A 23651-nucleotide genomic window follows, 5' to 3' on the forward strand; every position below is an offset into this window, starting at 1 on the left:
AAAAGGAGTATATATTTTATAAAGAATTGTACAGTTTATCACTAATCTAATTACATTGCAATACCATTGCTGATTGTTAGATATATGATGCTTTGCATTTTAATTCTCTAATTATTCTTATTTTTTGCAGGACAAAATATTAGTCACCTAAAAGGAAATTTCTAATTGGAGATATAAAAATCATATATTTAAAAAATAAAATGAGAAAATATCTAGGAATGATGATTCATAAAGTTTCCTAAGTTTTTTTGGTGGGAACAAGAATAAGCAGAATCTACCTTGTTCATGCAAACATTTTAAGATTAAAATTATTCATTTATACAGCTCTATAAATTTTTCCTTCAAAGCCCTTTTTGTTAACTCACATATTTAAAAATAGTCCAACAAAAATATAAGCAGCAGAAACATGTCTAATAAAATATATGTTCTCCAAACATTAGTGTCAGTTAAAAGCCAAACATTTCAGTTGGAAATGATGTGAATGCCACATATTTACTTACAGAATGTTCAACCTTCTAAAGTAACAGAAAAACATGTTATGATAACTGACATACCATATCTATCAGTAAAAAGAGAAGACGAAATATTAAACTTGTCAATCAAACTAAATTAACAATCCGTGTGCTTTTAGGAAATATTATTTTACCAGAAAAATGGAATTTTGACAAACAATTTACATTTTTTTCAGTCACAACAATAAGATCAGCATAAATTAACATTTGAAGAATGAAAACAAAAAGGAAAGCTTTAAGTATATCTAAAAATATTAGATTATGTTACTTGGTTTTATTTTTCTCCAAAGTTCCAAAACAGAGAGCTAAGAAATAAAAGAAGGTACGAGTGAATTATGTCATATATTAGCTTCATTTTGTTTTGTCATTTAAATCCCAGTAAGAAGATGATTTAGACTAATGAACTGCTCATGTGACCATGAATAAATTTTAGGGCTGTATTTGGTAACAGGAACCAGAGACACCAAGTAACATGAGAGGTGGAGTTAAAAATTAATTACAATTTGGAACAAGTAGAATTAGCTTAAGCAGTTACAATAAGGAAAGTAACTGGAAAAACTATTGCTTGTCCAGCAGTGAAGATGGGATTATTTGATTGTTTACTTAACATTTTTGAAAAAGTAGTTAATTTTTTTAAATCAAAGTAGCTCTGAGTTTAGATGTCTCAGAAAAGAAGGGAATGCTATGAGACGACTATTCTTTATAGATTCAATTTTCTATTCACCATTTCTACATGCAAGTGTCTCCCTGGATCATTTTATTCCTCTTAAAAACAAAACATTTTTTCCCCTTAACTGCTATGGTTTCCCCATGTAATTGCTAAGCTACAAGACTAAAACTGAGGGCCAGGAGACATCTGTGTGAGAGTTTTAGCTTCCGGGAGGACATATTGCCAACCATATTTTGTCATGAACAGAACAAGAAATTAGAGGAAACTGCAAAAAACTCGCCATTCTTTAAAAAAAGTAACTGAGGTAATGCAATAGAGAAAAGTCTGACTTTCAGCCACAAGTTTCTGCAGGAACTAACTCTTCAGGAAAGCCAAATTTCTTTCAAATGTCTGTGAAATAACTTATGGCAATATGTAAAACTGCATTAATTATTAATTTTAAAGCACTCCAGCTTTCTTTTATTACTTAGACCAGCATCACTTTTTAAAATATATATACTTTAAAATAACTTAACTTTTATATTGAGACCTCTGTGTTTTAAAAAAAACATCATGTACATGTTTTCTAATAAAATTTGGAAGCAAGAGGTTAAATAACAGTTTTTGTTTATATAACATTGGGTTTAAACCAGTTCTAATAAATTTGTTGACAATTTTAATAAGTTGATCATGGTGTTCATTTGTTTAGTAGTTTTCAGAGCAAATGGAAGACACTTTCTAGTGATGTGTCTAGTTGTACTTCAGTGGGGCATAAACACGGGAGGATAAGTATGAAATAGAAAAATTATGTCAATTTTAAGGCACTTTAAGAACACAAGAAGAAAAGATATTTAAAATATGAGCTACTTGATCCAACTGTAAACTATTATCCTCATTTATCTTTAATGTCATTGGCATTCAATGACCAATTTTTATAAGAAGTCCTGTGTTATATTCCTGATCCAGAGACAAACAGCTGAAAGAATTATTAGTCTAAATCAGTATTATTTTCCCCAGCTTTACTGAAGTATTACTGACATAAAGTTGTATATATGTAAAGAGTACAATGTGATGATTTGATATACATATACGTTGTGAAATGATTATCACAATCAACTTATAGAATGCATCCATCACCACGTAGTCACTTTTGTTTGAATGTATTGTGAAAACACTTAAGATCTAGTCTCTTGGCAGATTTTAAGTATAAATACAGTATTATTGCCAATAGTCAACATTCTGTGTTCTAGTAGGTCTTCTCGAGGGGAAGGAAAGCGTGAAACCCACATTATTAATGGGGAAGAAGATTGAGCAAAACTAATCTATTGGAACATTTCATAAAGTTAATTTAGAGAAAATTTTTAAATGATTCATTTTAAGAAAAAAAAGCAAATGCAAAGATCAAAGAAAGTATTTCATGCAATTTTTTTTAAAAGGCTTCCATCTCATTAAAACCCTTAGCTCTTTTCTGGAAATACAGTGAACTTAGTTCTTAAAATGTCGGCTATGTTTAGAGAAAAGTGGGTTTAGTGCTTAGACCCTCTTATTACTGTTCATAATAATATGAAAACTTGTGTTTGTACCTCTCTTAAGCCTATCTTTCTTAACACTATTTAAATAGGCCCACTTCATTTGCATTAGGTAAGTATTTAGAATTCAGCTTTTATGCTCACTGAGTAAAGGGGAACGATCCTTTAAAAGCTTAGGCAATATTTCTTTCTAATATTCCCATATATCTGTTTCAAACACAAAAGAGAAACTAGAATAACTTTTTCTAGTCAAAATTGCAATAAAGCAATCACGCTTTCTTATATTAGCTGTAGACCACATTGGATAATTGTAACACAAAGAAAGAATTTTTAAACTTCTTGAATCCATCAAGGGTATTGCACAAGATCATTAAAGCTGAATCTGCACTCATAAATGGAAACAGGAGTGGAGGCAATTTTAGGAGGCTGCAGAGTCCACAGGTTTTGAAAATATTCTTTTCTGTGAACTTTTAACAAACTAGCTACACCTGTAAATCCAAAGTATTTTAGCATAAACTTAAATTGGTTAGTTCAGATATGGAGGGGACACAGGAACTTAAAAAGGTGATATGTGCATATGTGACTGTATGTAATATTCAGATATAAAAATCTCAGGACCCACTCAAAGGCCTCTTGGGACAAGGCAGCAGAGTGTGGTTGTTAACTACTTGCCTCCTCCAGGGAGGCCTCTTTCAGCAGACATTTTAAGATCTTGGCTCTGAAAAAATAAAATGAAAGTTCACTTTTTACAAAAATACAGATGCTCAGCAGTAAGTACATCCTTCGTTGTTGGCAAAAATTTTTGCAGATATTAAGGAACTTCTTACTTATTTACTCAATGCTGGCAAGCTATCATAGTAATCCTCAAGAACTAAAGTTGTACTGAACCACAACCGCAACTAATGCTTTAAGAATTGAGACCAGGTTCTGTTTTGGCAACCCCTAAGCTGATTCATTGATAATAGCTGCTGAAACCATCTAAAATTATGGTTGAAGCAAATTTTTGACCATTTTAAGCTTCAAATACATGGTCGTGATTCATATTTTTCCTGTTATTTTTACTTATTTCTTACCAATATTAGCTTTTAAAAGACACCTCCTTTTTGTAATTTGGAAATCTTTTTGCATCCATACGGGATATCCAGTATGTTATGTTATATCATGTTGACCTAAAAGCCCAAAAGACCTGACAGCAATACTCAGTATATACAATGAGCTTTGTTAACACTTTCCCAGGATCCTGGAAGAGTGTTATGTTGCCAAGAGCAGCTGAGTTTTCTTCTGAATTTCTCAACTAGATTAATAAAGTCCAGAAACTCCAAAGAGATAGTAACAAAATTATCTTATAGTTTAATGCTCCCATCTACTGTTAAAGCAAAGAATAACAATTGAGTCAAAAGGCTCAATTGCACAATTAATAAATAAATGTTTGTTAGTATGATTTGCATTGTTGTTAAATTCTTAACTATGAATGAAATTAAAATACTTTCTGCCTTAAGAAAAATTTACTAAGGTGTGCCAATGTGATGTTAATAAACAGATTTGGTATTTCAAACAGTCTCTTACTACTTAACAAATTATGTAGGAAGAATATGATATTCTTGGTCATTTAATTCGTGGATTTGTTTTGCATAAGCATATTCATAAGAAGATACACATTAGTTCAATGAAAAGAATATATTATGTGTTTCAAATTATCTTCACTTTGCCTATTGGAAACAGTCATGACAGCATTATGAAAATCAAATTTCAGTCAAACATGAGAAAATACAATACCATCTTGCTTATTTTCCAGTTATTGACGGAGGATGTTCCCATCTCGGTCAGGCTTATGCGGACAGAGATGTCTGGAAGCCAGAGCCATGCCAAATATGCGTCTGTGACTCAGGATCTGTTCTCTGCGATGACATAATATGTGACGACCAGGAACTAGACTGTCCCAACCCAGAGATCCCATTTGGAGAATGTTGTGCAGTTTGCCCTCAGCCTCCAACAGCTGTGAGTGTACAGAAAATATAGAGACTCTCAATATTTATATTTATATATATGACTGGTTCCTGTATTGTAAAGGTCTAAAAAGAAGTGAAAGTAATGTTTGTCAAAAAATCCTATTATACGACAAATAAAAGGTGTATGTTCTGTTTTAAAACTAGAGATTGGATGCAATTTAGGATAAAAAAAATAAATGTGCAAATTGGAACACACTGCATGGAAAAGCTGTCTCTATGTCTTTTTAATCTGTATTTTTTCCATCCATTAGCCTACTCGCCCTCCTAATGGTCATATACTTCAAGGCCCCAAAGGAGATCCAGTAAGTAAACATTTTTCAGTGGAATGAAATTAGTTTCTTAAGTGGTTTGCTTTTTTTCCCTGATAGCTGTTTTATATTTGAACTTTCATTATGTATACATTTCCTTTGGCAGAACATATTTAAATAATGATGCAAAATAAACTAATAAGCCATGATTGCACCCATAAAGATTCAAGTTTCCCAAACTCTACATGTCTTCATCTCCATTATCAGTTTGAAAATTAAAATAAAGGTCAATAACAATGACATAAATGACAGTGAAAGTTTTCATATGATTTGGTTTAAAAGGTATATATTCCCAAGAAAATGCATTACTTATATTGATTCCTCATATTACAAAGCAGAGAAGCTACAGTCTGATAATGATTCTGAGACACTAGGACTTTTCACTGTTTCATTAATTTTTCTCTATAATATTTTTAGGGTCCTCCTGGTATTCCTGGCAGAAATGGTGATCCTGGTATTCCAGGACACCCAGGTTCCCCTGGTTCTCCTGGCCCCCCTGGAATCTGTGAATCGTGCCCTAACGTTGGTCAGGTAATAAATTCCTGGACAAAAATTTTTCTTATGTTAAAATACCCACTTATTTCCTTTTCTTTAGCCTCTTTACATCTCGTTTTTGTGAGTTTCTTATCTCTATTTTCTGATTTCATATATTTAACAAATTCTTATTTAGTGTTTTTAAGCATTGGGCACTGTTCTAAGCATCTTGTAAATATTTACTCTTATAATGCCAATGTTATTGCTACAATATCCTCACAAAACTTCCCAACTTCTTAGCAGTCATATAACATATGCACCATGTTTGAAAAATGAACCATCAACTTCTGAAAGAATTAACCTAGAGAAGTTAGGAACTGCTGGAACTGTGCCTATTTCCCTTATAATCCCAACAGTAAAGCATCTTAAACTTTGAGCAAAAAGCAGTTGAAGAGCTGTGAACACTCCTTATTGACTTCAAATCAATGGGATTTTTCGCACTGTGCATTGACTCTTTTCAAGCCTTCACAGCTCAACCTGCCCTTCTTGAAAAGCATGGCAATGAACTAACTCTTCATGTAAAACAAATAACCAAACAAATAAATGAAACAAAATGTCCATTGTGCTAGAGTAAGGAGAAATTTAAAAACACACAAAGAAATTACTATGTTTTTAAAAAATTTCAAATATCAACTCAATAGGAAGCAAAGGATATCATCTAACTTATTCTTATCCTGATATCAACAGAACCCATTGTTAAACCTAAAACTCAAAATAGGACAATCTCTCCAAGGGAATCCAATAAACACATGAGCCTTTCTCTTATTCATCTGCTTATATTCTACGTAGATGTTTGTTTTGGGGTGAATATGTTTGGCACACTAACCATAAGCCAGGGAATATAAATTTTAGTTATTAACTGTCAGGAATATAATATGACTCTATTTTTCTGCTCAAAATGAGGTCAGATTATACCTACTCTGAAACCTCTTTCAGCCTCAAACAGTCTATGATCTTATGTTTCTAATGCTGTGGATATAGCTTAGAAATAATATTTTGCATAAGAGCATATAGAAACCAATTATTTGAGATTAATATTGCATGTAGTAAGTTAAATGGTTTGTGGAATACAAAGCAACTATTTCTGTAGAATATCTAAAGCTACAGAGAAACAGGATAAGCAAGATAATTAATAATACATATCACATCCTCTGCCATGCAGAAAGTTCTCACTGAATAGTAGGTGTTGCGTTCACTTCTAAATGCTTGTGTAAAAAAAACATGATTTACATATCAAAATGATTGTGTCTGTTTGGTCTTTTTGCTACAGAACTATTCTCCCCAGTTCGAATCCTACGATGTCAAGTCTGGAGTAGGAGGAGCAGGAATCGCAGGCTTTCCCGGGCCAGCTGTATGTACAAGCATTTCTCAACATTTTAGAGCATTATTTACTCTTCCACTTGGTTAAATCTCAAATGGTTGTTCTAGTGATATAGCATATAACACAATTGTAGAAAACAGTTTGTACTCTATTAAGTCTGGAGAAGAAAGTGGTAGGGTTATCATGACCCTTCTATCCCAATTGTCTTCTACCCCTCCCACCTCTCATTTCACCCCGTTCGCTCACTCGTTTCTTCCTTGTACAACCACCCACACTCGTGAGGCCCCCTGCCTTCATGCTTATGATCCCACACCCATATGCTCTTAATTTTAACCAACTCTTGTTTTTACTTCCTCTTTTTCTCTTTCTCACCTAACTTTTTAAGAATCTTCTTTCAATGGCTTTTCATTAACTAGTGATGAATGACCAATAACACATAGTCTGTCTCACTTTAAATACTGGAATCAAATACAATTACTTCCAGAGTTCATCAAATCTTTAAGTTCATCTACCATAATAATAGCTCTTCCCATTGTACCCAAAGGGTTTTTAGAAGAAAACAGCAAAAATCAATGAAATCTGGACACAGGGATGTGATGCATGGCGTCCCATATAAATGACCCTGTTGTAGACAGCCTCTCAGGAGGAACAGCGCCAGGAAAGGTTATCATTTCAATTCCAGGAAAAGGTACCTAAGTATAAACAAAACATGATGTAGTCTTCCCAGGGATTATGGAGGATTGTTGCTCTGATCACTGGACCCCATATTTGTGACTTCTAAAATAAGAAAGGACAAATTTTAACTAATATATCCAAATGAGCAGTTAAAGATAGACAATAAAATTCACATAAAGTAAACTGCAAAGAATTGTACCAGTCTCTAAAGTTTTAGGGGCTGTGATTTTTTGGGGGGGTATCTTTCAAAGCCAGAAGAAGAATTATATTAACTCTGTTAGCATCTGGTCTTACTCAGCTATATTCGTATTATGGATCTTATTAAATCAGATACACAGTTTTTACTTTAAAAAACCCAAAAAGCCACCATGTTTGATTTGGCTTAGTGGATTGAGTGCTGGCCTGTGAACCAAAGGGTCATCAGTTCAATTCCTAGTCAGGGCATATGCCTGAGTTGCAGGCCAGGTCCCAGGTAGCGGGTACACGAGAGGCAACCCCACACCAATGTTTCTCTCTCTCTTTCTTCTTCCCTTTCCCTCTCTCTAAAAATAAATAAATAAAATCTTTACCAACCCCCCCTAAAAAGCCACTAATTAACATTCCATAAAAGTAGTTACAAGAGAAAATTTAACTACAACTTGGTTTTATAAATTTATTAACAGTGTTTAAAAAGTAGGCGAAGACACTGAACCTGTTTCCTAGTTTATGGTTCTGAAAAATGTCAATTGATTATAATTGCAATTCATCATGTTGATGATTCTCATATGCCCATCTAAATCTTTATGTCTACATAACTTAATTACGTAATTAAGAATTTGGGGGTTGATTTACACCATTATTTTTAGAAACTAGGTTGTGTAGTACGCAGATAACTATTTTTCCACAATGTGTTGGATTACCAGGCCAAAGAGAAAAAATGCTTCTCCACTTCTACCAGTATCCTAACATTGAAAGGATTTTCATAACATTTTGCATGTGTTTTTTCAGGTTTTCAATGCCCATTTGGGGGGTTCAGGCCAACATTTTATAATATTTGTGAATAATTTTTGTTGATTGTGTGGGAATTTCATTTAGAGTGACATTTTGGTAATACCTTTATTGTAAATAAGTATAATAGAATATAATAAAATGACTATAATAAAATAGCCATGAAGAGTTACTACATCATAAGGTAGATTGTTCACATTTTTAAAGGTATTAGTATCTTTCCTAAACAAAGACCTCTCTTCAATGCTCCAATAAAGAGTATTTCAGATGCATTTACTTTGTATTTGTTCTTCAAATTTGCATTCCAGGGCCCCCCAGGCCCTCCTGGCCCCCCTGGTGCATCTGGTCATCCTGGCTCCCCTGTAAGTATAGCCATCAGTGGTGTTTTCTTCTTCACACATATTGTATGAATCAAGCTAATACAAAGCCTGCCATGATTTAGCCATTTCATCATGCGCAATCCCAACCGAGTACAGAAGTCACAACCAGGAAACTCATTCCTGCAAAGATGTTGGAATTTCATACGTAATTCCTTTCCACCAACAACTATTAGAAATTAAAACTTTGATAAAATTAAATCACATGTTTCATTTGCAGGTAACATGACTAACTTTGAAACAATTCAGTTTCAATGGAATAAAGTGGATGAAATGAAATTAACTTTATTCTGATCTGAAAAATTTTGATTTTAATCATTATAAACTGGAATAAACTTTGCTTACTACATCTAAATATACTGATTTCATACTGTCTTTAAAATGTAAATGAATTAGTGACCAGAGAGGAGAGGGGAGGGAATTTCAGGGGAAAAAGGGGAAGGACTTACAGGAACTAGTATAAAGGACACATGGACAACAACTAAGGAAGGTGGAAATGGGGGGGAGGTGGGGAGCACTGGGGGGATGAGCTGGGATGGGAGTAAAAGACAGAAAACTATACCTGAACAACAACTAAATAAATAAATAAAATTTAAAAAAAGTAAATGAATTATATGAAGGTTAAGTTACCTTAAAAATATTTACATATTATTTTATCCACTAGGGTTCTCCAGGATACCAAGGTCCCCCTGGTGAACCTGGACAAGCAGGTCCTGCAGTAAGTAACAATTATATCTATATTTAATAAATTGAAAATTCTCTATAGAAACCACCTTCATTTTTTAAAATATAACTATAGGTTCTACAAGGTATAGATTAAGTTTATGCTTTCAATTTATAATAATAAATGGTATTTTAATGATAGTTGAATGTGTTTCACAGGTCTTTTGTATTCTTTTAATGGTTTAAATATCTTGAAGACACTATTTACTCTAGGAAATCTTTAGCTAATTAACTATCAAAATAGTCCACTTACTAGTGTGGCTACAAATCCTCTGTCTCTTAATATAGATTTAATTTTCCTATAGCCACTCAGTTCACTTTTTTATCTAATCTTCTGATATATAATTTTTAAAACTTCATTTAGTAGTAATGAACATAATTTAATAGGCTTCTCCAAGAAAACATGCTGTGTAAATAAGCAAATAAAAGTTCTTTTAATATTTCAAAAATATTAGAAAATACTTCTATAATTAAAAATTCAATATCTCAAAAATGTAGAAGTGCATCTAAGTTTATAAATACACACATATAATAGAAAACATAGATGCATGATGTTTTTAATTTCCATTTAAAAATTTTAGCAAACAGTAAAAACATGATATAATATAAGTACATACTAACTCAATGTGTTATTTTCTTGATGAGAAATACTGAGAAATATTTTCTAAAAGGAGGCTGCTTCCAGTAATACATATAATGTGTAATAACAGATTGACCATAACAGGAAAATCTGCAGATTAATTTAGTTTTTATTTCCTTGTTTTCAGGGCCCTCCTGGACCTGCTGGTGCTATGGGTCCAGTTGGTCCTGCTGGAAAAGATGTAAGTTTTTAAGGATTGAATGGGGATTCAGTAAGATTCAACTTAGAATATTCTAAACAGCATATACCATACGCCACAGTTTCAGAGAGAAAACCCTTACTCAAAAGTTGTTAATACCTTAATGGCATTTTAGCTCATATATAGTATTTGCATAACTACATACACCATTTAAGTTCCAAACTAACAGAATCCACAAAAGTACTTCTTGACTCCGTCAAGAACATCCAGTGACTATACCACTTAATGGGAGAAGATAAAACTTTCTTCTCTTTGCCTCTTGTAATGCAGAAATTAAAATCAGTGCTTTTTGAATTTCAAAACCTATAAATACCTTTATTTAACATTGTGCTCCTTTTCTTTCCCATTTAATTTTCTTAATTTTAATTTCCTAAATTTATTTTTATTGTATTTTTCCCATTATCCTTTGTCCCCCCTTACATCTCGCTCCCCCACAATCACCATCACATTTAAGTTTCAACTGCAAATTCTTCTCAGTAGATTGAGAGAGGGTCATATTAATTCAGTGATGAAAGATGCCTCCACTATTCATAAGTTTACACTAAGGTGGGAAAAGGCTCCTTATTCCTTCTGTTAAGAAAGCTAATCTCACAGTTATGTTTACCCTAGCTCATTTTCACAAGATCTTGATGAGAATAGTGCAAATTAATCAGTTTGTTAATTAGCTATAATGTGTTTTCACTTATACAAACACGATGTTTTGTTTCTTTCTCTGAATAGGGCGAATCGGGAAGACCCGGGCGAACTGGAGAACGAGGACTGCCTGGACCTCCAGTAAGTCTTCAGCATCCACTGAATTAGTTGCAGTAATCACAATGGCCTTAGCTTGGAAATTATTACATAATTAAATTGTACTAAACTCTAAAATAGAAGGCATTTTAGTACTGGATTGTGATTCTCTTTGACACTTCATTAAAATCTTTTTTATTCATTAATTTTAGGGTATGAAAGGTCCAGCTGGTATGCCTGGTTTCCCGGGTATGAAAGGACATAGAGTAAGTAGAGTTTCTAAATTAACTATAAGCTGTTTCATTTGGCAACATGTACTTGCCTAACCAATACTCTTTATTGATCATTGAGTATGTTGCAAAAATGATTGATTCAAACAACAAACTAGTTATTTTATACAAAGTAAGTAAGCTGATTTTAAATGCATAAAAAACTTAGGAAAAATAATTTAATTTTCTTATCACGATTGTCAGAAAAAATATAAGAATGTATTAATTATGTGTATCATTGACTCATTCAATATGATTTACAGGTAGAATTCAGCAGTTTTATTCTATAAAAAATATTAGGTAGATTCAACCAACTGAACCAAAAATCTATCAACTTAATATAAATAAAAATCTATGAAACTGATATTTGCAGTTAAGGCAACATCTTAATTGGACTAAATGATAATTTCTAATTAGGTTGGGTTTTTTACTCTAAAATCAATGTTAAATGTCTTCAATGCAATTAAAGGAGTTTTACATTATTTAAGTTAGTGTTGAAAATATTGTTCTGTGAAAAACTAGTAACAAAAAACTCAATGTAAAGTTTTCAAGCATCATGTAGTATTAGTAGATTTTTAATATGTTTACTATTTTTATTATTTCATAGGGCTTTGATGGACGAGATGGAGAAAAGGGTGAAACAGGTGCTCCCGGATTAAAGGTAAATTGCAACAATATCCTATTGTCATAAGTAGTAAATTTATTTAAATGTTATAGCTAAATTTAAGGTTTATATTTTAGGATTTAACTTTTTCTGAAATTTACCTGAACTTTGCATTACAAGAACTACACAGTAGTGACTAATTGAGATGTTCTATTGAAGCTTCTGTGAAAGTTGATAACTTGAACTGTTTATATTAAAAGTGAATGAGCATCTCTGAGTTCCTCATTAATTACTTCCGTTTAATGCACAAGTTTTTAAAACACAGAAACTGAGATTTCTGGTAAGTAAACAATGCTACAAAGATTTAATATTGTTAAAATGTACCTCTTTTTCTTAGGTTCCATATTTTTCATAACATGCCATGCTTAAAAAACTAAAAATGTTCTTCCTGTTACACACAGTGCTAACACATTTTATGTTTCTAGGGTGAAAATGGTCTTCCTGGTGAAAATGGAGCTCCCGGACCCATGGTAATTATGTTCCCTACCTAATTCTGTCTTACTCTTAGTCTCCGTCGAACTCCAAAGTTGCTTTGCTCTCTCAGAAACTGTTCTTCAACATCTCAAGTTTAGTGTATAACCATATTTTCAATTGTGTTCTGTAGGGTCCACGAGGGGCTCCTGGTGAGAGAGGACGGCCAGGACTTCCCGGAGCCGCAGTGAGTGTTGCTTGCAGCACAGCTGTCACAACCCAGAGTCACAAAGTGTCTCAGCCAGTTTTACGGGCTGCGACAATCTGCTGAAAAACTGCTTTTCTTCAGTATCACACTTAAAGTTGCCTCCATAAAATTTTAGTACTAATTATAAGGAAACAAATGCTTTATAGTTATTGTCCTTGTTGAGGATATTTTTGAAGTATGAACTTTGTATATGTTACAGAGACATTAATTCACAGTTTGCAAAATACAAAATGCAATACTTCTGTTAGATCTTTGTTTTATGTATGGGTTTTAACTGTTTGACTCTTAAACATATGTAATCAGTAAGCAGGTTTTAATATATTCAAGGAAAATTAACTCAATTGGCATCTCAATTGAGTTAATTTTAATCAAAGTATTACTTGTCACTAGTCTCTCAGAATTTAGAAGATATCTAAGACAAAATTCTCTTCTTAGGGGGCTCGAGGGAATGATGGTGCTCGAGGAAGTGATGGACAACCTGTAAGTAACCTTTTATCTAACTCTGATTTGCTTTAGGGTAATGAGCGATTACCCTGGATTATGGAATATTGGAATAATATGGATTAGAGAGCCCAAACTCAGCATTGTTCATAAATAGATGATTCAAAATGACACTAAACCCATATGTAAAAAATCTAGAATCAGTTTATTAGAAATGCTAATCACATAAGCAAACTTCTGATACTCCTATACTTGGCCAATTGCTAACATCTGTGTGGTGTTTGCAGCGTCTGTGTTCACCCCACTTCATAAACGAGAGCTCAGGGTGAAGTGACCTGCCTACGGTCATAAGATTTGGGGCAGAGGTCCAGATCGGGGCGAGATCCAAGTTTTCTAACTTTAGGTTTTATTCCCTTTTTATATCACCACATGGATTCTCCATATAATATTCATTTACAAGTGAGAAATACTATTTTCACATGCATAATTATCTTCCATATTGTGTATGTTTATTATTCACTAGTAGTGTTAGCTTTTGTATACTTGATTCAGAGGTCTTGAAACGATATTTAATGTTTTTAGGGCCCACCCGGTCCCCCTGGAACTGCCGGATTCCCCGGTTCTCCTGGTGCTAAGGTAAGCATGTATTTCTGTAGAAGAATATAAAATACACATTGGAGACAACCAAATTATTGGGTGGCTTCTTGAAGATAATTTTTTTTACCAGTCAAGTGGATATCTATCTATACAGATCTTTAGAGTCCTATTCTTTTTCTTAAATTAAACTTATTGGCAATAATATTGATTAATTACATGTAAATTTCAGATGTTCAACTTTATAATATGACATTTGTATACTTTATTGTGTGCTCACCACTAAAATCCCAGTCTCCTTTTGTTGCTTTGTGTTTGTGCCCTTTTTCTGGATTCCAAGGTGTCTTGTACCAGGCGCTGGGCTCTCCTGATATCTCTTCTGATGCTGTTTCCCTTCGCCCAGTCATTTCTGGAACACACAGACCACACAGTCACACACACAGTTACTGTTTTTCTCTGCCTTTATTATTAATGACTCACAGAGTATACATAGACATTCCTTAGATAGAGCATGTATAGTCATTCTATTTCAGCCTGTGAGAAATGGGCTTAAATAAGACTGAAAAGTAATTTGGCTAAGAAATTAGAATGGCAAAGGTAATTGACTATTTAGGGCTTATCCCTTAGGGTGAAGTTGGACCTGCAGGATCTCCTGGTACAAATGGCTCCCCTGGACAACGAGGAGAACCTGGACCTCAGGGACATGCTGGTGCCCCAGGTCCTCCCGTGAGTAGCAAACATAGCTATTGACAAGAAGAATGTTGCTACGCTCATATCATGAAAGCATATGTTCTAATATTGCTCTTAATTGAAATTGCTTTTTTGAAAAAAAACTTGCTTAGTGCTCTGCAATGACTTTAATGTGACAAATACTGATTTGGTTGGTACTGAAAATGGTAGTTTTTGAGGTTTGCACTCTTCTTGAATCTACAAATTTAATATTTATAAGATACAGAAAGAATTAAAAGATAGTTCTTTGACACTTAAAAGTATATGCCTCAAACTAATCACCAATAAAAAAATCAGAGAAGAAACCAGACTAAACCTCTTCCATTTATTTATTTAATAATTCAAAAAAATTCACATGATCTCTATTTATTCAGATAATTATAACATTTTTGCCTACATTTTATCTGTTGCACTATAATTGGAGGAATCTCCTATAAAACATAACACCTATCAGTAAATTTATTTTGCAAATATATAAACAACTTCTAATACATACGCACCATTTGCATTATCAATATGCATCATTTCCTCTTTAGGGCCCTCCTGGGAGTAATGGCAGTCCTGGTGGTAAAGGTGAAATGGTAAGATGCCCCACCCCTCACCCTCATCTCACCACACACATGTTTTGACTTCCTTGATTTTGCATGACAATACATTTGCAATGCTTAAGCTAGCTATTCAGAAAAGAGAGTTCTTTTTTGGCTAAGGCTTGTCTTTTGGTGTTGGTTTTAGGGTCCAGCTGGTATTCCTGGAGCTCCTGGACTGTCAGGAGCTCGGGGGCCTCCAGGACCGGCTGGTACCAACGGCATTCCTGGACAGCGAGGTTCTCCAGTAAGTTACCTATTTTCCCTTTGTCACCTGAAAAGTATGGCTTTACTTTAACAATAAACACATAAACAACAAGCTCTTTACTCTTGTTCAGTTGAGTTTATGTTGATTTCACTCTCATTTTATAATTGAATGCTACTGGTGGTGATTTTGTTAGTCTATGCTCCCTGTTTTTTAAACCAAGATTTTATTTAATTTAGGGTGAACCCGGTAAGAATGGTGCCAAAGGAGAGCCAGGACAACGTGGGGAACGTGTAAGTATTGCCCTAAAAGGTTTGACTATCTTTTAGAAAAATAAAACATAATTAGAAAGTAAACAGGTAAGAATTTGCAGTCTAATTCAGTCATCATTCCTTGTTGGCATGCCTCCTCAGGGTGAAGCTGGTACCCCAGGTACTCCAGGAACTAAGGGTGAAGATGGCAAAGATGGTTCACCTGGAGAACCTGGTACAAATGGAAGTCCGGGAGCTGCAGGAGAAAGGGTATGTTTTCCATGGGCAACTAAAAGGCAAACAACATCACTATCACCCATATAGAAGTTCACCTTCAGGGTGAAGCAACTATGATTTTCCTTACAATGAGTACCCAATCCCATATATTGTTTTGCAGCATTTTATAACATGAAAATATCTCTATTGTCATTCAAGAATTATGAAAAGTTTTAATGCTTTGGACTGAAATATTTGCCTTTCACAATTTCCAGGGTCCACCTGGATTTCGAGGACCTGCTGGACCAAATGGCCCTCCAGGAGAAAAGGTAGAAAATTTGAGTTTCTATTTTCATAAATACTAGTACTACAAATAGTCATATTCTTCTATATAATTTTTCATAATTAAAACCTAAGTATCTCCGGGAAATATAATAGAGTTTTCAAAAAAATTAATTTTCAGTATAAAACAATGATTTCAACCCTTGACAAGCCATCTTTCTACCTTTGTAACTAAAGTCACTTAATTTCTATAAGAATCCTTTAACTTACCAGTAAATTGGGAACTATTTATCTCAGCCTCATGCCTAAAAGTTCTTTGAGCACTCTGTGTAGCATATTTGCATATTGCTATGCAAATATGATTTCATACCATCAAAGATATTTTTATATTCATAGAAATATATTGTTAAGCCAGTAAATATTGTTTTTTAATATATGATGTTTACCAAAGTTGTCTCAAAATATTTCAAATATAACAATCCAACTCATAGTTAATAGTGATTTTATACTGAACATGTCAGCAACACATCTGCTCTTTATTTTTAAAGGTTTTATTTATTTATTTTTAGAGAGATGGGAAGGGAGGGAGAAAAAGAGGGTGAGAAACATGGGTGAGTGAGAGATATATCAACTAGTGGCCTTTCACACGCCCCCCCCCCCCACTGGGGACCTGGCCTGCAATCCAGGTGCGAGCACTGACTGGAAATTGAACTGGCGATCTTTTAGTTCACAGGCCAGCACTCAGTCCACTGAGCCAACTAGGGCTGGCTACCTCTTTTTAAAACCAAATGGAGTTCTCTAGTTGAAACAGAAATATTGTTAATATTTAGGTCAGCAAAGGCTCTTTTACGTATTTGTTGATTCCTTTCACTATGTAGGGTCCTGCTGGGGAGCGTGGTGGTCCAGGCCCTGCAGGGCCCAGAGGAGCTGCTGGCGAGCCTGGCCGAGATGGTGCCCCTGGACCTCAAGGAATGAGGGTAAAGAGAAACACTGCTACTTATTAAGGGGAAAACGAGCACATTAAGAAGGTTCAAAGTCATCTTAATCAGACTACAACTTTTATAGGCTCACTACAAAACAAAAAAGTTTTAAGAAAACTGAAGCTAGTATAGATTTTACAAGAACATAAAATAGAACACTTAACTAAAGTACTTTACTAGAAGAAAAACAATGTGCATATACGTGACTTCATATGTAAATGGAAATCTCAAAGTTTTATAGATGGATGTATTTTTTTATTTTTTTATTTAATTATTTTTCGAGTAGTTTTCTGCCTTTTACTCCCTTCCCAGACCACCCCCCATGGATGGATGGATGTTTTTAAAATTCTTTTCCAAATACCTGAATGACTCTTTCAATTTAGGGTGTGCCTGGAAGCCCAGGAGGACCAGGCGGCGATGGAAAACCAGGGCCTGCCGTATGTACACTCTTAACATCTCATCTTACAAGCCCAGTGAATAATGGCATGCATGGTTGGACCTCCCCTTGATGTACATTTTATAGCCTTGATATGCATGTTATATATTTTGATCATATTTTATCAAACCTCTATTAATGTAATTTTTTTCTCATTAGGGAAGTCCAGGAGAATCTGGTCGTGCCGGTCCTCCAGGCCCATCTGGTCCCCGGGGTCAGCCTGGTGTCATGGGTTTCCCTGGTCCTAAAGGAAATGATGTGAGTTTCTGCCTTTAATTCTTCAATAACTATTTGACAGAAGGCCTTTTACTTTCCAAATGGGAGTACCGAAATGGTCAAAATTTGACCTCTGCTTCAAAGCACAGAACATGTGAAAATCAAAACACTATGGGAGAAGGGAGTTAAAAAATTTTTTGGTAGAGTTCTTGGGAAAAAGTGGCAATATTCATGGAAACCTAGTTATAGAAAGTAGTTTTTGGTTATGAGTGTGTATGTGTGTGTGTGTGTGTGTGTGTGTGTGTGTGTGTGTGTGTGTGTGTAAGAGGCAGGTATATCCCTTTGAGAATTAGTAAATACTGGCTGTGTTTTTAGGGTGCTCCTGGCAAAAATGGAGAACGGGGTAGCCCTGGAGGTCCTGGTGTTCCGGTATGAGTTTTCATCAACTTCTTTCCAACCTTAAAATACAGGCACTTTTCTCCAACCCTATGACTTTTCTCTACTTTCTTAACTGCTTTTCTGTTTAGGGTCCTCCTGGAAAGAATGGTGAAGGTGGACCTCCGGGATCCGCTGGACCTCCTGTAGGTTAACTTACATAAATTGCACATGGAGGTGGATGGGAGTAATTACATAATCTCTGATACTATATCATATTAATTCATCAAAATAATTATTATGTTTGCTTATTTAGTTAACTAGCTAAATGCTGACGTTAGGTATAGTTTATGTTGTATGTGTTTCCCTTGCATCACTTCCACAGGCCAAACTCTACCCTTCTTTCACATGTTAATTTTTAAATTAAACCATTGGCCTGCTGAAATGAAAACTGTGCAAACTAAGTATGAAAGCTATCTTATAATGGAGGAACTCATTACATTTTTCTACCTAGGGGCCAAGTGGTGACAAAGGAGATGCAGGACCTCCTGGTCCACCAGGACCACAAGTAAGGATGTGTCATTTAAATTGTCATTGAGCATCTGCTTCTACCAGACAATTAAGTACTTCCCTTTGGTAGCTGTATTTGTTAATTTGTTGTGACACTAATAGATTACTATTCATCTTAAACTTTAAATTTCTGGCTCTGTGTTCTACCTCAAAATAAAATGATAGACAATGTGAATAGACAGGCATAATGAATAACTAAAAAGTAAAGTTTATATAATTCTATATGTTTACACATATTTTCACTGGAATTTAAATATACAGCTAAATCCATCTTACCATCATCATCAATTCATTTTGCAAAAAGAAAAATTAGAAGAAAATGGACACTGGTTTGTTAGATGTAATTATCACATCTCTGTCATTGGATTTTGAGAGTCACAAGTTTTTTTACCTCAAAAAAGATCACTGAAACCATTTTTTAATACTTTGAAGAGACGAATGAGAGTTCTTTTGGAAGCAATGTTTGAAGTAAACTGCACACTACACATATGATTCTTTGTAGGGCTTACCTGGAACCAATGGCCCTCCAGGAGAAAATGGTAAACCTGGTGAACCAGTAAGTTGCATGTCACTTTTTTATAATTCCTAAACCAAAAGAACAAACTGTAATTGTTTATTAATTATGAAATTTTTAATTTTCTCATGCCATGGTGTCCGAATTTTAACATCTAGTTGTGAAATATTCATTAACAAAACAAAAATTATTCAATCATAACAATTATATTGTTTGAATTTTACCATAGAATAAAAGTAACTAAAGAAAGAGTACATGGCTTGAGATTTGACAAATTGTACATTATGAAAATAAGACAAATGTGTATTTCTTATATTTATATAACATATATTCTGATATAGGTCTAATCATAGCATGTCAATCTCCTAGGGTCCAAAGGGTGAAGCTGGTGGACCTGGAACTCCAGGAGGCAAGGTAAATATTTTAATGTATTGTCTAATGTTTTGGCAAGTTATAGAACAATTGATTAGTGGCACATTTTTAGTATATCACATCAAAATGCTCTTTTTAAGAGTAACAATATTGTAAATGTTTGGTGAATACACTTAGGGTAACTGAAGACATTTTGAATACATTAAATTTGCTTCATCAGGAAAATCAAGTTCTCTGACATTAATAAACAATATAGAATCAACTATGGGCCTGAAATTTCAAAGAAAAATCTTCCCAGCGCATTGATTCTATATTTTTTAAACCAACCTGTTTTGGTAGAAGAACCTTAAAAATGTGCTTTTGTGAAAAAAATCATTATAATAGTTTCAAAGATAATTAATCAGGTCAGGTGTCAAAGTTTCCTTGTTTAGACTAATTCTGCATTTTCAATTACCACTCAGATGATCAAATCTCTTTTATAAAAATTTTCCAAATGGTTCAAAAATTTCATTTGAGAACCTGGTGGTCTTCATCAAAACAATACAATTTAGGGTGTTTGGGTTTTATTTTTAGCATTGGGTTTTCTAACAGGAACATTACACTTTCCTCCTCCAGGGTGATCCTGGTGCCCCTGGTGAACGAGGAGCTCCTGGACCACCAGGGGCCACTGGAGCTAAAGGTGCAAATGGCTCTCCTGGTCCTGCAGGAGGAAAGGTAAAATGCCACATAATTCAATTCACCTAGATTTTACGATGCAAAATACATTGCATTTCCTTCTTGTGATTTACTATTTCTCTTTTAATTGTAGGGCCCTCCTGGTGCTATTGGGCCAGCTGGTCCTCCTGGTAGTTCTGGTCTGCAAGGGATGCCTGGAGAAAGAGGAGGCCCTGGAGTTGCTGGCCCAAAGGGTGACAAGGTACTGACTTACCTTTTGTTAATTATGTGACAAAACAGGCTTTGTAGACTACAGGGAAATACCGCCACTGGAGAGCAATCTCCTTTCCAAATTGGTGTTATTTTATAGTAAGTAAAAATTTTATGTGTTCCTCAAGCAACTATTAATCAGAACATCTAATGTATTGCACATATCACAGCAAATCTTGAAAGTTGCTCCTCTTCTTGGCAGATTTTCACTGAGGATACTTTTAAGCTGATGACATTGGCTTTTGTTTGACAGGGTGACCCAGGCAGTGCAGGTGCTGATGGTGCTCCCGGGAAAGATGGTCCAAGAGTGAGTACTCATTTTGGGGGGAAACATGACTTTTATGTATGTGACATACAATAGTTTCCTCACCTCAACTTCCATTTGTTCCCCAAACTTCTCATGGTACATTAGACCATACTTTGCTACCTTCTGACCATTAAAAAGACCTAATGATTTGATAGTTAAAATTTCTGACTTATATCTCTTACTACTTGACAATTCAACCGTGACCTGAGAATGGAAAATCCCCAAAGTATGACAAAGGTTACAAGCTAAAATCATAATGAGTCCCTAAAATCCCAGATAATCAATACTGCTCATGAAGGAACTTTTTGATTTTAAAAAACATTGCAATTCTTTGATAAAGTCATATTGTGAAGCACTACTTAGCAATGAAAAAGAAAGAACTATCGATACCTGCAGCCATTTATACAGACCTCAGGGGCACCATGCTGGAGTGGAGAAAAGTCAAATGAAAAATACACTTACTGCATGCTCCCATTCAGGTAACATTGTGAACTAACATAACACAGAGATGTAGAACGGCTTTATGGTTGCCAGGAGTTGGCTGTAGCTGTAGTTAGGTGACAGGAGGGAGTCACATGATGATTGTACCTTTTGAGTATCTTGATTATTGTGGTGGGCATGAGGGCTACATGTGATAACATTCTATAGAGATACATACACAAATGAGTGCATGTATAACTGGAGAAACCTAAGTGCTATGGACTGGAGCAGTGTCACTTTCTTGGTTTTGATGTTGCACTGCAGTTGTGTAAGGTATAACATTGTGGGAAAGCTGGGAGAAAGGTGCACAGGATTTCCCTGCATGTTTCTTTGAAAACTTCTATGAATCTGTAACTATTTAAAAGTAAATGTTAGGAAAAAACAAACATTATAATCAATTCTATTCACATTAGCAAACAACATCTAGATCACAGGTGGCAAACACAAGGCCCATGGGCTGAATCTGGCCCTCCACCTTCTTTTATCCCACCTGGCACCTTCTTTCTACCCAGAGGCCGCACTGAGCTCTCGCTTAACTGTTAAGGAGCAGTTACATTTATTTCGTCATAAAATTACTTTCAGCCCTTTGAAGGCAATGGGGAGGCTGATGTGGCCCCCAGTGAAAATGAGTGTGACATCCCTGTACTAGATGTAGTCATATCTACATAATAAGCATGTTAAATAAACATGACAATTTAAGCCATTACATAGATGATATATTTACTGGAGTTGCCTTGAAAAAATTTATAAATATTTCATATTTGACAGACTAGATGACTAAGCCATTATCTAATTTTTTAAAAAAATAAGCAATCTTTTATTTATTAAATAAGCAAAACTTTAATACTTGAAAATGTCAATTTCAAAACTTTGTATGTGAATTATTAAGCAGTTGAATAAGGCAATGTATTTTAATTTTTAAGTTATGATAGTAAGATCTTACATCATGTCTTATTTACCTTCTGTAATAGAAAGAAGAATGCATCAATAAATTTTCACTGAATCTTACACCCTTTTAGAGTCATTCCACAGAATCTTATATTTACTAAGCTCTGAAGTATTAAGTACACTGAAGTATCATTCAAGCCATAAAAGAAATCATATGATGTAGTTTATTAGATAAATAATATGTCTGTATGCTCTCTATCTGATTAATAGAAAAATAATGCTTTTTATCTTCAAAATTAAAAATATATTTCTGTTCTCTTTAGGGTCTTACAGGTCCCATTGGTGCCCCTGGTCCAAGTGGCCCACCTGGAGATAAGGTAACACTTCACACTATTTAGAAACAAAAACAAAATGTCTTCGTCTTTTTGGATGATGGGAATATTATTTCTTATTTCTATTTTTAAAGGGTGAAGGTGGTTCCCCTGGACCTCCAGGTGTGGCTGGTCCTCGAGGTGGCCCTGTAAGTGTTAAAGACACTTTCAACACACTTTTCAACCCCACAGAGACACCAACTACTCACATTTAGCAGTTCTACCTGGTAGCCCTGAGTCTCAATGGTGGGATACTGTCTTTAGAGATCACCTGACATGCAACAAGAGTTAAAGTTTTCAAATCCAAAATTCACAAGAAAAATGTTAAATCATGGCTTCTTTGTTAAATAATTTTGGAAAAAATATAAAACGTGCTCAAGTAATATAGATTGGTAAATGAGTGTTCTAAATCTATAGAATCTTTGCCTGAGGCTTCTTGTAGATCTGAAGTTCTCCACCTTCAGGGTCTGTGACTCAGGAGAGATGTATAGTAAATGTTTTTAAGTAATTTTATTGAGTTATTGATTTCTCAGCCCTTTTACTATATTTTTAAATCCTTACATATTTTAGAAGTTATACAATTAAATGTGTTCCATACACCAGAATTCTCAAGCAAATGATATCATAGTCAGAGGCAGAAGGAATCAATAGTTCTGGTGTTGTTCACTACTACCTTTGTTCAGAAACGGAAAAGTCTTCACATGGCAAACCATGTTAGTTACTTTTGTACACTTCCTTCTTAAAAAAAGACAAGATGATGTAGAGGATGATGTGTGGTCCCCGCGAGATGTCTTCCCTGTGCCTAACAAGGATATTTTCCTCTTCAGGGTGATAGAGGTGAACCTGGGCCCCCAGGACCCGCTGGCTTCCCTGGTACTCCCGTAAGTATGAACATCAGGTGAATAAGTTGAAGGGATTGAGATCTCCAAATCGGTAGTCACAAAACAGTCTCAGAAATGTAAAGTACACCATAGAGAATACAGTCAACAACATTATAATAACTCTATGGTGATAGGTGGACAATTAAACTATCAGGCAGAACACTTTGTAAAGCATATGACAGTCTAACCACTATGCTGAACACCTGAAACTAATACAAAACAATATTAAGT

At 34.6% G+C, this 23651-nt stretch overlaps 1 protein-coding gene across 1 annotated transcript in view; it reads left to right on the plus strand.

Annotated features, from left to right (window-relative positions):
• Positions 1–23651, plus strand: part of COL3A1 (collagen type III alpha 1 chain) — a 40497-nt gene that overhangs the window by 5394 nt on the left and 11452 nt on the right. The window contains exons 2-35 of the mRNA XM_037162958.2: positions 4486–4688; positions 4951–5001; positions 5425–5538; positions 6812–6892; positions 8833–8886; positions 9566–9619; positions 10392–10445; positions 11184–11237; positions 11405–11458; positions 12069–12122; positions 12551–12595; positions 12730–12783; positions 13240–13284; positions 13828–13881; positions 14467–14565; positions 15105–15149; positions 15301–15399; positions 15597–15650; positions 15771–15878; positions 16100–16153; positions 16985–17083; positions 17470–17523; positions 17682–17780; positions 18114–18167; positions 18266–18319; positions 18628–18681; positions 19186–19239; positions 19567–19611; positions 20185–20283; positions 20378–20485; positions 20747–20800; positions 22492–22545; positions 22635–22688; positions 23367–23420. Of these exons, the coding sequence (XP_037018853.2) occupies positions 4486–4688; positions 4951–5001; positions 5425–5538; positions 6812–6892; positions 8833–8886; positions 9566–9619; positions 10392–10445; positions 11184–11237; positions 11405–11458; positions 12069–12122; positions 12551–12595; positions 12730–12783; positions 13240–13284; positions 13828–13881; positions 14467–14565; positions 15105–15149; positions 15301–15399; positions 15597–15650; positions 15771–15878; positions 16100–16153; positions 16985–17083; positions 17470–17523; positions 17682–17780; positions 18114–18167; positions 18266–18319; positions 18628–18681; positions 19186–19239; positions 19567–19611; positions 20185–20283; positions 20378–20485; positions 20747–20800; positions 22492–22545; positions 22635–22688; positions 23367–23420 (2366 nt within the window). The remainder of the gene's footprint in view (positions 1–4485; positions 4689–4950; positions 5002–5424; positions 5539–6811; positions 6893–8832; positions 8887–9565; positions 9620–10391; positions 10446–11183; positions 11238–11404; positions 11459–12068; positions 12123–12550; positions 12596–12729; positions 12784–13239; positions 13285–13827; positions 13882–14466; positions 14566–15104; positions 15150–15300; positions 15400–15596; positions 15651–15770; positions 15879–16099; positions 16154–16984; positions 17084–17469; positions 17524–17681; positions 17781–18113; positions 18168–18265; positions 18320–18627; positions 18682–19185; positions 19240–19566; positions 19612–20184; positions 20284–20377; positions 20486–20746; positions 20801–22491; positions 22546–22634; positions 22689–23366; positions 23421–23651) is intronic.

This window comes from Artibeus jamaicensis, unplaced genomic scaffold (assembly GCF_021234435.1).
Source record: "Artibeus jamaicensis isolate MK-2021 breed Jamaican fruit bat unplaced genomic scaffold, CSHL_Jam_final contig_391, whole genome shotgun sequence".
Classification (NCBI taxonomy): Eukaryota; Metazoa; Chordata; class Mammalia; order Chiroptera; family Phyllostomidae; genus Artibeus; species Artibeus jamaicensis.